The sequence below is a fragment of the Balaenoptera acutorostrata genome, chromosome 8 (genome assembly GCF_949987535.1).
Source record: "Balaenoptera acutorostrata chromosome 8, mBalAcu1.1, whole genome shotgun sequence".
NCBI lineage: Eukaryota > Metazoa > Chordata > Mammalia > Artiodactyla > Balaenopteridae > Balaenoptera > Balaenoptera acutorostrata.
In genome coordinates this window covers 37,953,103-37,969,076 of record NC_080071.1, presented here as the reverse complement: position 1 = coordinate 37,969,076, position 15,974 = coordinate 37,953,103, and the positions used below count along the sequence as shown (strand labels likewise).

Genomic DNA, 15,974 nt, shown 5'->3' with positions numbered 1-15,974 from the left:
CCACTACTATACGTACACTCACCCAAAATACAAACACCAAGAATATGTGTTCTCCCATATACACAGACTAGATCTCAGCCATATTCAGCTATCTGCAGATCCCCCAAAGCAACAGCTGCCTGTAAATCTTCCGCACATGCTGCTTCCCCTGACTGGATTGTTCTCCCCAACCCCATTTCCTTTTCACTCTCACTCATCCTAATTTAATCCTCATTTTAAATGCCGAGTCCTCTGTGATACCATCTTTGTTCAACTTCTCTTCGAACCCCATTTGATAAGCCTTAACACCCCACATTCAGCCTTCACCTAGCAATGCTCACTGAGTCATATTGTCTATTTACCTAACTTTCTGTCATAATATAACGTAAGCTTTCGTAGGGTAGGGGATGGGTGTCTTATTCACTACTGTGTTCATAGCATCTAGCTCAATATCTGAGCCACAACAGAAACAGAGAAAGCTTGTTCAGTGAATATATTGTGAAAGGTACTTTATTCATAGAGGGGATACACAGCAGTTTTGAAAATTTTAAATAACATACCTGTCTTTCCAACTCTTGTCCTGTTATGCCAGCCTCTACATGAGCTGTCAGATTGTTCTCATCAACCCAGAGGATTCGATTCTGTTGCAAAAGAAGAAAGAAGTTTCATCTCCAGGAACAGACACTTTCTCAGGAAATATACCTTCCTAACTGAAAGCAGCAAGTGACAAGATAGAAATTAAGCAAGTAGGGTTACCCACACTAGAAAGCTCCACTTGTTCCTGACTATACAACATGACAGACATAGTAACACAGGCAGTATATTGCACAGGAGTTGGTTTAAAACATAGACATTCAGAAAGTGAGGAAGAGGGTTTCAGATAAAATGAGACTAAATGAAACCACCAAAAGCTAATGCAGGCCTTGTCTGAATCCCCATTCGAACAATGAAATGAACTATAAAATAAAGACAATTTTGAGACAACTGGAAAATGAATGTGGACTGGATATTAAATGATATAAGGAATTACTTTTAATTTTGCCAGAAGTGATAATAATATAGTGAGAAAATGTCCTTTTTAAAAGAAATACACAGAAATATTTGGTATAAAGTAGCATATTATCAGGATTTGCTTTAAAAATAGTAGAGGAAAAAAGATAAAGCCAATATATGTAAATACTTATTTAATCTAGAGACTAGAAATACTATTCTCTCTACTTGGATGCTTGAAAAACTTCAATAAAATAATATTAAATTTTTGGGCTTCCCTGGTGGCGCAGTGGTTGAGAATCCGCCTGCCAATGCGGGGGGCGCGGGTTCGAGCCCTGGTCTGGGGGGATCCCACATGCCACGGAGCAACTAGGCCCGTGAGCCACAATTACTGAGCCTGCGCATCTGGAGCCTGTGCTCCGCAGCAGGAGAGGCCACGATGGTGAGAGGCCCGCGCACCGCGATGAAGAGTGGCCCCCGCTTGCCACAACTAGAGAAAGCCCTCGCACAGAAACGAAGACCCAACACAGCCATAAATAAATAAATAAATAAATAAATATTTTTAAAAAAATATTAAATTTTTAATTATAATAAAAGATTATATAAACAGGAATATTGTTGACTATACAAAGATTAAGTTCATACGCAAACTAAAACTTTAACATAGCACAATGGCCAACTCTTGGACCATAATGAACCAAAATTTCACAAAATAATCCTAAAGTTTATTAGCACCTTTATTAATTTTAAGTTAATTTTAAAATTAACTAGCTCTTCTATTCTTCCAAAAGCAAAAATGCAATAGCATTAGTAAAACTTTGGGGAACAACTAAGTTTTGATGATTCAAATTAACATTAACAAATATTATTTGTTTTTTAACAATACAAATCAGGTCATCTATTGTATCACTATTCCAATCCATGCTTCTCAAATTGTCAATTTCACATGTCAATTTGGTAGAATCCATCAAGATATATGACTTAGAGTAAGAGTGAACTTAGCTTTTAGAGGTCTGAAGACAAAGGTAAAATATAATGATGAAAAAAATTTTAAACAAAATGGACAATATACCTTTTTAAAAATAACTAAGACTGAGCCATAAAGACAACTTTAAAACCAAACACTATCTTCAAATACATCTTGAATTATCATATACCATTTGTGAAGTGTCCAAAGAAATTATTGTTCTTGTCTCATCTGCAGGACACATCAGGCCATAGGAAACACTTGTTCCTCCTGCCAAAATAGGAAACAATAGCTATGCTTAAATATTTTACTTTTAGCTACATTTCTAGGGTAAATCCCTAAGACAAAGTATACAGATAGGCCCTCTAGGAAATAATACCTATTTCTACTTTGCAAAATGTAATTTGCAAATGCTAACACACTATAAGCAAACTCACCTTAATTTTATGGTGCATGCCAAAATGAAGAAATATTATGGAGCTGAAAGTAATGGGATATGGCTCCATCCCCTGGGCACACTCAAGTGAAGCCCCTAGCAATTTGTGGAACTCCAAAAACATGATTAGAAAAGTTCTAAGCTAATGATTACTGTGGAGAGAGAGCGTAGAAGAAAAAATAACCATCCTATACAACTAGAGACACCATTATCTCCTTTCTGCCATATTTATGAGATTCACTTATCACTTAAAATATTATCTTACACACCCAGGCAAAAAGGCTTTAATAAATTAGAATATAAAGTTAAAACTGCCCAGATTATATGATATTCAAAAACAAATTTATATGTTCTTTGGTGAAAAAGTGATTTTAATATAGAATAATTAATACATAGAAGAACTTAAACAATGTACTCCTACTTAACATTTGTTGTCAAAGGAAAAATGTTTTCTTGATAACAATACGCAACAATACGGTGTTCTCAGTTCTTAACCAGATCTGTACCATCATATAGCAGAATAAAGTTTGAATTGGTACTTTCATATCTTTTGGACAGAATATAAGTGGAAGTCACCTTGATGCAAGTACAGGGGGTATTGATCTACACAGTGAAACAATGTTAAGAACATGTCTGTGATTAGTAACCACTATTTCTTGTCAAAGTCATTTGAAATCAGAAAAATATTTCATTAAGAGTGGCAGTGTAATGCCTTTTTTGCATGAATTCAACGCAAAGTATCAGCTGAAGAAGGTATCTGGAACTTCTGATTTGCAGAGGTCCCATTTCCATTCCATCAATGCCAATTCAGTCAGTGAAGGCAATTTCCTTTGGCTTGTGTAAGCTGTTAAAATGATGTGGTTGGTGAATGATCAAGAGAGATTAAATTTGTCTTAAAATGTAAAATAATGTTAGTTTTCAGTATTAAAAGATATTACTGATTTGGTTATCACTGTCCTGGTTGCATATCCCTTCTTCTCAAAGATTTATGTTGGGTATAGTTAGCCTTTGAAAAATAATATTCTCTCTATTAAGATAAAGGTTAGAAAGTAACTACTAAAGCAGGAACATTTTCTTATTTAGGCAGTAAGCCACAGCTTCAATTAGGATCCATATGGGAAAGAAGCCATGAACTAAGGGTAAATCATGTCTCAAACAGTTCAGGTAGATTTACTCAGAACAGAAATAAACCAGCATAACCAATAAACACCATAAACCAATTTTTCAAAATAACCATTTCATAATTATAAGAATGTTTTCAGTGGGATGGCACAAAAATTTAAAATAGAACAAATTTACATCACATTAAAATTCAAAACACACAATACCTACCACCAATTGGTATGATACAAAGGTTATATTTGCACGCTAGATTCACAATCTTAACTACATCATCATGACACGCTGTTGAAAAAAGGGAAAATAAATTAATCACAAGGGCATGAACAAAATCTGGGTAACCCTACAAAACAAAGGTCTGTAGAGTTCTTCAGTGTCTAAACTTTTCCTTCATTTATTCACTCATTAACACATTAAATCACTATATTAAAAAAAACTGTTTTTTCTCTTTTTTAACTTTTCATTTTTAAATAATTTTATACTTACAAAAAAGTTGCAAAAATGGTACAAAGATTTCCTTCACCCAGTAGCTGCAAATACTAACATCTTATATAACTATAAAAACTATAAAAACCAAGCAATTGACACTGATACAATACTATTAATTAATCAAGAGACCTTAATCAAAATTTGCCAGCTGTTCCACTAATGTCCTCTTTTCTGGACCAGGATCACATACTGCATTTTAGTTGTCACATCTCCTTAGTCTTTTTTTTTTTTTTTAAAGACCTTTGAGCTCCCTGACTCCAAACTTCCAGGCACCAGAAGCTCAAAATTTCTCAAGCCTGTTCCATTGATGGACAGCTCAGACTGTTAGAAAGTTCTTCCCATTTGCCCCTCTAACTTCCACCCGCGAGTCCTCATTCTCTGCCTCTGTTGCAACCAAGACTATCTCCTTAGTCTTCTTTACTCTGAAATAGTTCCTCAATCTACTTTGACCTTGACAGTTTTGAAGAGCACTGGTCAGTTATTTCATAGAATGTCCCTCAATTTCGGTTTGCTTATTTCCTTAGGATTAAATTCAGTTTATACATTTTGGCAGGAATTCCACAGAAGTGATGCTGTGCCTTTCTCAGTGCATTATAACTGGAGGCGCATGATGTAGATAAGTCTCATTGCTGGTAATGTTAACTTTCATCATTTAGTAACACAGTACAGTAGTCCCTCAGTATCCACAGGGGATAGGTTCCAGGACCCCTACAGACACCAAAATCTGGGAAGCTCAGGTCCCTTAAAGAAAATGACATACATACAGAGTGAAGTAAGTCAGAAAGAGAAAAACAAATACCGTATGCTAACACATATATATGGAATCTAAGAAAAAAAAAAAGTGGTCATGAAGAACCTAGGGGCAAGACGGGAATAAAGACACAGACCTACTAGAGAATGGACTTGATGATATGGGGAGGGGGAAGGGTAAGCTGGGACAAAGTGAGAGAGTGGCATGGACATATATACACTACCAAACGTTAAATAGCTAGCTAGTGGGAAGCAGCCGCATAGCACAGGGAGATCAGCTCGGTGCCCTGTGACCACCTACAGGGGTGGGATAGGGAGGGTGGGAAGGAGGGAGACGCAAGAGGGAAGAGATATGGGAACATATGTATATGTATAACTGATTCACTTTGTTATAAAGCAGAAATTAACACACCATTGTAAGCAATTATACTCCAATAAAGATGTTAAAAAAAAAAAGAAAATGACATAGTATTTGCACATAACCTACAGCACATCCTTCTGTATACTTTAAATCATCTCTAGATTACTTATAATACCTAATACAATGTAAATGCTATGCAAATAGTTGTAAATACAATGTAAATGCTATATAAATAGTTGCTGGCATGTTGCCTTTATGTAATTTTTTTTCCAAATACTTTTGAACAGCATTGGTTGAACCTACAGATGTGGAACCCTTGGATCAGAAGGGCCAACTGTTAGGTTTCTCCATTTAAAAACACTATAGGGCTTCCCTGGTGGCGCAGTGGTTAAGAATCCACCTGCCAATGCAGGGGACAGGGGTTCGAGCCCTGGTCTGGGAATATCCCACATGCCGCAGAGCAACTGAGCCCCCCTGCCACAACTACTGAGCCTGCGCTCTAGAAACCGTAAGCCACAACTACTGAGCCCACGTGCCACAACTACTGAAGCCCGCGCGCCTAGAGCCCGTGCTCCGCAACAAGAGAAGCCACGACAATGAGAAGCCCGTGCACCACAACGAAGAGTAGCCCCTGCGTGCCACAACTAGAGGAAGCGCACGCACAGCAACAAAGACCCAATACAGCCAAAAATAAAAACAAATAAGTAAATTTATTTTAAAAAATTATAATTAATAAATATCTCGTGAGGAAATACTTTGATTACATAAATGTTTCATACTTTTGCCCACTAATTTTTGCATCCATTGATGATTCTTTATTGTTCTTTAAACAAAACTTTAAACATTATACATGATATACTGCATACGAACTCCTTTCTACTGTACACACCAAAGGGTACTTTTCAGTGTAAAAGTTAAGTATTAAAATCCTGAAGGCAGAAGACTTTAAACACCAAACAAGAGGTGCTAAGACTCAATTTGACTAGCAAAAGGGAATTAAGGAGGGGAACAACATGGCAAAGAGAGTGTTTTAGAAAGATCAATCTCCTGATAAATTATGTAATGGCATGGAGGAAAAAGAGATTTGAAGCAAGGAAACTATGCAAAAATTGAGTATCACTTGCTTAGGACCTGAAAGGGAAATAAGGATACAAATGAAAATATACAAATTAATATCCATTTATGAAAGTAAAAATACTGTTCTATAAAAGTTATGATTATCATTTCCCAGGTTTTCTTAAAGCTAGGAATATGTCATTTGCATCATTCCAAATTTAATAAAAATCTATTTTCAAGCTTTCAGATTAAGCCTATAAAGCTCACTATCTGTGGTAAAAATTTTTAATAAATGGAATACTAGTTCATCAATAATTAATAAAATACCCAAAGATGTCTGTTAAAAAACCTTTAATAAGGCAAAACTATTTCAAGGATTGTCACCAAATCGGAAGCTTTCCTTTACAATGTTATTTGACACAGCACTCCCTCATCCCACTGCCCACCCGATTTATTCTCTATCTTTTTACTGTGCCTTGTTTTTCTTTATAACATTTACCACCCTTCACTACATTAAATATTTGTTTATTGTTCTGTCTCCTCCCGCCCCCACTTAATTGTATAGCACCTGAGAATAGGGATTTGTGTTTTGTTCAGTGTCTTATCTTCAATACCTAGAACAGTACCTAGCACATATTTTCACAGGCCTAAAGTTTCGATATTTAGACTGCTGAAAATAATGCATAAATTGAATAAATATTGCTAAAGGAAACTTTATTTTTATAAGTATACTTACCACAGACAACATACAATGTATAAGTAAGTAACTACTTGTCCAAACTAAATGAAAGGTAGAAATAGCTACACTGTGTACAGGTCACAATGGTGACAAATCCTGGTTTAAGTATGACTCCAAATCAGGAAAGTTCCATATATTACAAGTTCTTACTCTTAGATAAGCCCTAGACATCCTATTAAAGCAACATGTAGAATTCAGACTCCAATTACAGACAGACTTAAAGACATCCACAATGACAGACTTCCTAGGTATGTGTACATATGTATATATACAGATATGGTGTGTAGATATTTAAACTGCAAGATGAGAAAGCCACCTCCACTCTATGGAATACCACATTGTCTCAAATTGCCATATTGTCTCAAAACTTACCCTCATGCAAAGAAAAACGTGAACTTTATTACCAAAAGGAAATTTACATTAAAGTTAAATAAAGGCCACAGTTAACTGACAACCTGTTGGGAAACAAACTATTTCCAAGAAGTTCTTACACTGGAAGATTCAACAGAACAAAATTTTAGACTTGGTTTGGGCACCAATACCAATTCAAATAGATTCTTTTCTCCCTATATATGTCACCCTCCTTCCTATCCCCAAATTAAAGTAGGATTTTTCCCTCAGATACTCCCTGAAAAGGAAAAGGATCACATCTAAGAACCGAGAGTCCATGAATGAGGCAATTTTTTGAAAAATAAAACATTCTATATAATCCTTTTATGGAGTCTGAAGAGAAAAAAGGATCAGAAGATCAGTAGAACTTCTTAAAAGGTAAGTATGGACAGTAAGGAGCAGTATACCTATTCTGCTTAAAGTTTCTGCTACAAAACGTGGATATAAAAACCATATATATATACACTACCAAATGTAATATAGATAGCTAGTGGGAAGCAGCCGCATAGCACAGGGAGATCAGCTCAGTGCTTTGTGACCGCCTGGGGGGGTGGGATGGGGAGGGTGGGAGGGAGGGAGATGCAGGAGGGAGGAGATATGGGAACGTGTGTATATGTGTAGTTGATTCACTTTGTTATAAAGCAGAAACTAACACACCATTGTGAAGCAATTATACTTCAATAAAGATGTTTAAAAAAAAAACAAACATATATATAAATATAGTGCCTAAGCATCAGCAAGAGCAAAATAATAACAGAAAGCTCATCCATCCTCCACCTCAAGCCAAATCCCTAAATGAAATTAATTTCTCAAAATTTAATTATTTATATCAAAGACAATATCCATATTAAACAACTTGTTTCATCATTTGAATACCATATTTTTTAGCCCACAAGTTAACATCAACAAACTACTATTATTAGTTGCAGTAATCAGTTATGTTAAGAGTTTCTATACATCTGAATACATCATTGATTGATAATAATTTCATTAAGCTGTCAAATTAGCCCAAAATACATTTTTCTACTGACCTCACAAAAGGATATGTACATACTAAATGAAGATTTAATTATCAACAAAATTAATCATTAAAAACAACCATTCAGGATGATCATATTAAGAATATGACCTTTAGTAAACTCTAAAAATATAGCAATCTATATTTTTTATAGCTCATGTTTAAAAGTACGTATTTCCAATACTAAATTTACTTAAAATTTAACAATACTAAATTAATAATACAAAGAAAAACAAGAACTTACTTGGCCATAAAACTATATCTGGAATTCGCTGAAACATTCCTTCCCTGAGCAAAAATATCTCATGAAGACAATGACCTGTTTTGAGGTTTAAAAAAGAAAATGCAAAAACATCTTAAATTATAGGAAATTTACAAATTAAAAATAAATAGCACTTACATAAAGTTGCTTACCATGAGCTCTAAATACTCGATCATCTGCTTCTTGTGAATATGAAATATTAGTTTCTTTAAGGTCATGAAGAAAATCTTCATTTACAATAGAAGGAGGTGTATCACTAGGATTTAAGGATGCCTAGAAAATAAAATTGGTTTTCTTTGACTTATTTCTAGAAAATAAAATTTGAATACCTATGTTACAGAGAGTGACTACAAAATGTAAATTTTTTTACATCCAAACTAAGACAGAAGCATAGGAAAATAACAAATAATACATATGGAAACCAACTCTGTGACAGTAACCAATTACAAATGCTCTGGTTAATCACATTCTGTAACATAAGTTATAAAAGCCTATGTTTTCTCTTTTGCTTCTATGGCCCACCTTTTCATTATTTCTAAAGATTACAGTTAAGGGGACTTCGGTCCAGTGGTTAAGACTCCCTGCTTCCACCGCAGGCGGCCAGGGTTCCATCCCTGGTCAGGGAACTAAGATCCCGCATGCTGTGTGGCGTGGTCAAAAAATAAATAAATAAAATAAAATAAAAATAAAGATTACAATTAAGAACAAGGAAGATAGCAAAGTCTCAAATCTTTGATTTTAGACTAGGGACACTGGGGGAAAGATAGTTAACTTTTGCATTAACTACATTTTCACCTGTAGATAAAATTTATCATTTCCTTTTATTATTTTTAAATGATCAGCAAAAAGCCTCCTAATAAGTAATAAACCCATTTTTACAGGACTGCTTTAAAACTCACAACATAATCATAAACTTGATACTTAATTTCAACTAACAGGTAACTTGAAAAGTAAATCTTCAACTTTAAAGCTATGTGACATTGGGCAAGTCACCCACCCAACTTCTGCAAGCCTTGGCTTCTTCATCTGTTAAATGAGATTATCACCATCATACAGATACCATCATACAATTACTATTTTGTTAAGTTATTGAAAACTGAAAGGGCTCAAAACAGAAAAAAGAAGTGCATGTAAAACTGGTGAAATTTCTGAATATGGTATATAGATTGCATCAGTGTCAAAAAAGTAATCACAAATAGTCAAAAAAGGAAATAGAAGAGATCTTTAAAGAAAAGTTAAAAGAATTTGGTTTGGGAGGGATAGGAATTAGCTGTTTAGCCTAATTTAATACTAGAATAAAATGTAACTGTGGATTTATAAATAAACCAAACAAGCACTCACTGAATAACTACAGTCCTTAATAATATGTTGGATATAGTGGATAATATAGTATAAGCCATAGCCCCTGCACTTATCGAAGTTATACTCAGTTAGAGGGACGCAGAATACCATGTCATAGCGAATAATACTAATAAATAATAAAGATTATAATTATACAAAGAAATGTTAACTATTTCATTAGCTTAATACGTATATAGTTTAAAGGATTCTAACCACCCCCGTCAGAAAAGTGATACCACATGAGCAAACTAAAATTCTCTATCACTCATATCTTAATGAAACTTTTACTTTACTTTTTTCAACCTTCAAATATTCTAAATGTTTTGTTAGTAAATGTAACATTATATTTTTATTTTAAATTATTCTATATTAATCCTAGATTACTGTCAGTTCATTACAAAACCTAAAAATAACAGCACCTTATATTTTTGTAACAAAGTTCTCTCACAGAATTCATTCATTTGAACTTCACTACTACTTGTGACACACAGGACAGACAGTTACAACTCTGAGGCTCAGAGAGGATTACAGATTTGCCAGATAAATCTCAGATAAATGCTGAGATTAGGCTCTATATCTGTGATGCTAAAAAAAATTTAAAAAAAAATCACCCCTAGAAAGCCTAACAAGGCCAATATGACTAGTAAACTTCTTAACAAAAAAATAACAAATATATTAAATAACTATAACAAATTACTAAGATAAGTCTAATTAATTTGGGATTAAACACACACACACTCAGTTAACAATATTATTAATCATTCTTATTTGCTTACTTTAGAGGTAGTTTTATGCTCCAGACTTACTCCAAGTGTATTTTGGATCCACTCTTTAAAAGTTGGCAAAATCATGCCACTAAGAGGGTACCTAAGGTACAAAGAAGGTAAAACATTAGAGTAAAGTATCTTCATTTAAGTTCAAATCTTAGATTCTGTTTCTAGTAATGGTCAGGTAGTTCCTATTGAACCAACCCTCCCACATATAATGATAAGCTCTGGACAAAAACAAAACAAACAAAACCCAACTATTTGAGGGCAGTATAGATAGCCCCAAACCAGGGAAAAATAGGTGGTAAGGGAGTAAGAAGAAAACAGCACTACATGAGTTTCCAGTTTTGTTTTATTTTTTAAACAGGCTTTAGCCTGAGGGAAAGCCCCAGCTAGTACCACAGAAAGAAAGAAGAATGCAGAAAACCTACAGTCTTCCTGGCTGAAAGAATGAGAGGACAGTGCTCACAGTGAACACAGCATCTGGGAAGAGTACAGAAAAATCACACAAATCCAGGAGTCAGTCAGAGGGACCTATGTATAAACTCTGTCCAAATGTCTGGCTGATCTTGAATTATACATGTATGGAGCAGACACTAAGCAGCCCAGCTAAGCTTAAAAGAACAGAACAGATAATTCAGCTGCTCACCACCAAAGAAGGAAACTTGAGATGAGTCAAGTTAATTGCTTGGTTTAAAAACAACAACAACAACAACAAAAAGCCTCTTCAGAAGAATGTAACAGAACCCAGAGTTTCTACAACATATCATTAACAATGTCCAAGATACACTTCAAAATTACCAGACATAAACAAACAAGAAAGTGTGATCCATAATCAAGATAAAAGGCAATTAATAAGAACCCCAAGATGATCCAAGATACTGGAAATAGCACACAAGGATTTTAAAACAGCTATAACTACACTAAAGGACAAAAGGGGAAATATGTTCCCAGTGAATAACAGAAAATAAATCTCAGCAGAGAAATAGAAATTATAAAAAGAACAAAATAGAAATTCTATAATTAAAATTGAAATAAAAATTCATTGGAGGAACTCAAGAGCAGACTGGAGACATCAGTGAACTTACAGATAGAGCAATAAATCATTTTTAATCTGAAGAACAGAGAAGAAGATTGAAAAAATAAAGAGCTACAGGGACCTATGGAACAACAGAAAAATACTAACATACATATAAATGGAGACCTAAGAAGAAGAGGAAAGAGGGAAAGGACTAAAAAAAGTATTTGAAGAAATAATAACAGAAAGTTTCCAAATTTGATGAAAGACATAAGTTCGCAAATTAAAGAAGGTCAGAGAACTCTAAGAAGATAAATGCAAAGAAACTCACACTAGGCACATCATAGTCAAATTGCAACTTAAAAAAGAAAGAGAGAAAGAAGAGAAAGAAATCTTAAAAGCATCTGGAGAAAAATGACACATTACCTATAATGTAATAACAACAAAAATTATGACTGACTTCTCATCAGAAACAATGAAGTCCAGAAAACAACAGAACAACATTTTTAAAGTGCTGAAAGGAAAAGAATGCCAACCTAGAATTTTGTATCTGGTGAAAATATCCTTCAAGAACAAAAGTAAAATAAAGACATTTTCAGATGAAAACTAAGAGAACTTGGAGCCAGCACACCTACACTACAAGAAATTCCACAGGAACTTCTATAGGCTGAAGGGAAATATAACACTAAATGTACAGTGAAATCTTCACAACGGAATAAATAATGACAGAAAGAGTAAATATGTGAGTAAATATAATTGACTATTTTTCTTAATTTCTTTAAAGTATATATGACTTAAAAATTATAATACTGTATCATGGAGTTTATGATGTGACAACTAGAAAAAGAACAGGGAATGGTAAATAAACCAGATTTGCAAGGTGCTTATATTTTACACAAAGTGCTACAATAAATTTAAAACACACTAAAGAGCTCTATAGAGCAGGAATACTATGAAAAAACTAGATTTGCTACTCAAATTTCGTTTCCTATATCTTCTATCCCAAACTCTATTTAAATGAGCTTATATGAAACATAAACATTATTTCATATATACAAGAAATCCTAAATTGTATATATATGAGAATACTGGTGCAGAAAACTCAAGTGCTTAGAGAGGCAACTTTTCAGTTTTGGAAATACTTGTCAGAGATGGCAAGGTATTAAATAGCAATAAATGCTAGAAATAAAGAGATAAAATAAATATCCTACCCTAGATCAGTGTAGTGAAGAAGGCTGATATGCAAACAATAATATTCCAATGTGTTACTGTAGCAGTAATAAAATAACTTTCAGAAAAGACCAAAACAAATTTCAAAATGTATATTTTAAAATGGTACTCAAATTTTTATTTAAGTAAACATAAAGCGTTATTATGTGTCAGGCATTGTTCTAAGTTTGTTATGTATATTAACTTATAATAATGTTATGAGGTTGATACTATTACCCCATTTTATGAATGAGGAAGCTAAGGCACAGAGAAGTTAAACAACTTAAGATGTTAGGTATGTTAAGTAACTTACTCAAGGTCACACAGCTAGTAAGTTACAAAACCAGGATATGAACCAGGTAATAAATAAGGTAAAATAAGTAATAAATAAGTCTGTGCTCTTAAATACTATATGATGCTGCCTCTAGTCTGATTCTTCCCTTACCATCATTCCAAGTGAGATCATTATTCTAAAATTCTTTATTAATGAATATTTATAAAATCACAGTAGCTATATTCGGTAATTTTTTTCACTATAATGTTCTTGCAACTTCTCTACTTCCCTCTCCCCACCATGATGACAGAACAGCCAAATAAAACTATACTATATTATGGCTGTTTTAGCTTTGTTTAATTTTATAAACATTTTATTTACAAAATATTGAAGTATAACATGCATACAAAAAGTGTACAGCTGAATGAATTTTTACAAAGTAAACCTCCCATGTAATCAGCATGCAGATCCAGAAATAGAACATTACCAGCACCCCAGAAATATCCCTCTCCTTGCCCCTTTCCAGGCATTATCACCTTTCCCCACACCAAAGGAACAACTATCTTGTTAACGTTATATAAATGAAATCATATAAAATGTACTTTTTGTATCTGCTTTCTTTTGTTCAATATTATATTTGTGAGAGTCATCTATGTTTGTGTACGTAGTTGCAGTCCATTCATTTCCATGGCTTAATTCCGCTGTGTGAGTATAGCATAATTACTTTATCCATTGTATTGGTGACAGAAAATAGAGTTGTTTACAGTTTTTGGTATGTGCAGGGACGTTCTTAAACTTGTTTTCTTAAGATCACATATCACATGTTTCAGAAAGCTATATAACTAGGGTGGAGTTCCTAGGCCACGGTCTATGCATATGTTTAGCTTTAGGAGGTGCTGGCAGATAGCTTTCCAAGATGTTAACAGCCAGCAATGTATAAAGAGTTCTACTTGTTCCACATCCTCTCCACACCTGGTATTGTAGTTATTTTCATTATGAGACATTCTATTGGTAATCTCTTGACAATATTAATTTGAATTTCACTGATTACTCAAGAAACTGAACTTCTTTTCATATATCTATTGTCCATCTGGATATCCTGTTTTCAATGCCAGTTCATCTTTTACTCATTTATTATTATGTTTTTATTGATGTATAAGAATTCTCTATATATTCTGAAATCAAGGATGTATGTATTAAATATTTTCTCTCACTCTGTGATTTGTCTTTTCACTCTCTTAAAGGAGTCTTTTGATGAAAAGAAGTTCTGTATTTTAATGCTGTCTGATTCATTTTTTCCTTATATTAATGCTTTTAGTTCTCTGCTTTTTGCCTACCTCAAATTCAGAAAGACATTCTGTATATTCTTTTAGCAATTTTATAGTTTTAGCTTATGTATTTAGGTCTATAACCTATCTGGAATTGATCTCTGTATTTGGTATGAAGTAAGGTCAGAAGTTATTTTTTTCCAAGATGGCCATTTAAGTCCTCAAAGCTATTTTTATTTTTGTGTTTAATGGAGAAAAGTGTGTGTTTAAATGAAGAAAAGAAGAGATACTCTAGTAGTCACTATCTATTCCAGATCAAAGAACAATTAAACCAATACTGAAAACAAACCAGAATAGACTATATATTGGTCTTAACATCTATGTTGTACAAGCTATTTAAAATGTTCAAGGGACTTCCCTGGCAGCGCAGTGGTTAAGAATCTGCCTGCCAATGCAGGGGACACAGGTTCGAGCCCTGGTCTGGGAAGATCCCACATGCTGCGGAGCAACTAAGCCTGTGCGCCACAACTATTGAGACTGTGCTCTGGAGCCCGTGAGCCACAACTACTGAGCCCACGTGCCACAGGTACTGAAGCCTGCGCACCTAGAGCCCATGCTCCACAACAAGAGAAGCCACTGCAATGAGAAGCCCGTGCACTGCATCAAAGAGTAGTCCCCACTCGCCACAACTAGAGAAAGCCCGCACACAGTAACAAAGACCCAACACAGCCAAAATTAAATTAAATTAAATTAAATGTTCAAAGTGTAACACTTTTGCTCAAGATTATTTCTCACTCATTTCATCAGAGCTTGAATAACTGCAAAAGCTTTTAGCAACTAGCCTCAGAAGTTTACTTTGACTTCACAAAGACAGCCAAAGGGGGAGGGGTGGGGGGGTGGGGAATCAGTGTGTAATATATAAATTCTGTACTGAAATTAAATATATGTTTATAATACAGAATTCAATATTAAAGGAGCCAGTGGTGGGCCCTATCCGAAGGAATTTTTAATTGGAAGTGACAAAAAGCACTCATTTTGTCATGTAATTTTAACAGTTACACGGCATTGGCTGAGAGGACATCACCTCTTATGATGACTTCATATTATATAACAAAAACACCATCTAAAATTCTCAAATAAATCTTTACATAAAGGTTAGCAAAACAAAAATAATAGTAGAATGAAAAAAATAAACAAATGTTTTAATCAACAAGTTCCTTTTTTATATTAAAAAATCACAAGTGCTAACATTCAAACTAAAATGGGATATTTAAAGTATTATATAATAATACCTTTTTCATAAATTTAAAGAAATTGGAATGAAAGAAAGTATAAGACTCACAGCTAAAACAACTTAAGACATTCAGCATGTAAAATTTTCTTCATCTTACCTGAGAGTAAAAGTATAAATTCTGGGAAATTGGTTATAACACATATGCTACTATGTGTTATAATGTCCTACAAAAAGGCCAATTTGGAAATATTAGGTTTTAATCCTGGGCCCTTATATTTTAACCATACAATTACTTTGGGTCTCTGTA

At 34.0% G+C, this 15,974-nt stretch overlaps 1 protein-coding gene across 1 annotated transcript in view; it reads right to left on the bottom strand.

Moving 5' to 3' along the window:
* AGPS (alkylglycerone phosphate synthase) overlaps positions 1–15,974 on the bottom strand; it is a 143,709-nt gene that overhangs the window by 85,888 nt on the left and 41,847 nt on the right. The window contains exons 3-8 of the mRNA XM_007190415.2: positions 10,674–10,764; positions 8,709–8,829; positions 8,539–8,613; positions 3,705–3,776; positions 2,127–2,206; positions 540–620 (exon numbers count right to left, since the gene is read on the bottom strand). Coding sequence (XP_007190477.2) covers positions 540–620; positions 2,127–2,206; positions 3,705–3,776; positions 8,539–8,613; positions 8,709–8,829; positions 10,674–10,764 — 520 coding nt within the window. The remainder of the gene's footprint in view (positions 1–539; positions 621–2,126; positions 2,207–3,704; positions 3,777–8,538; positions 8,614–8,708; positions 8,830–10,673; positions 10,765–15,974) is intronic.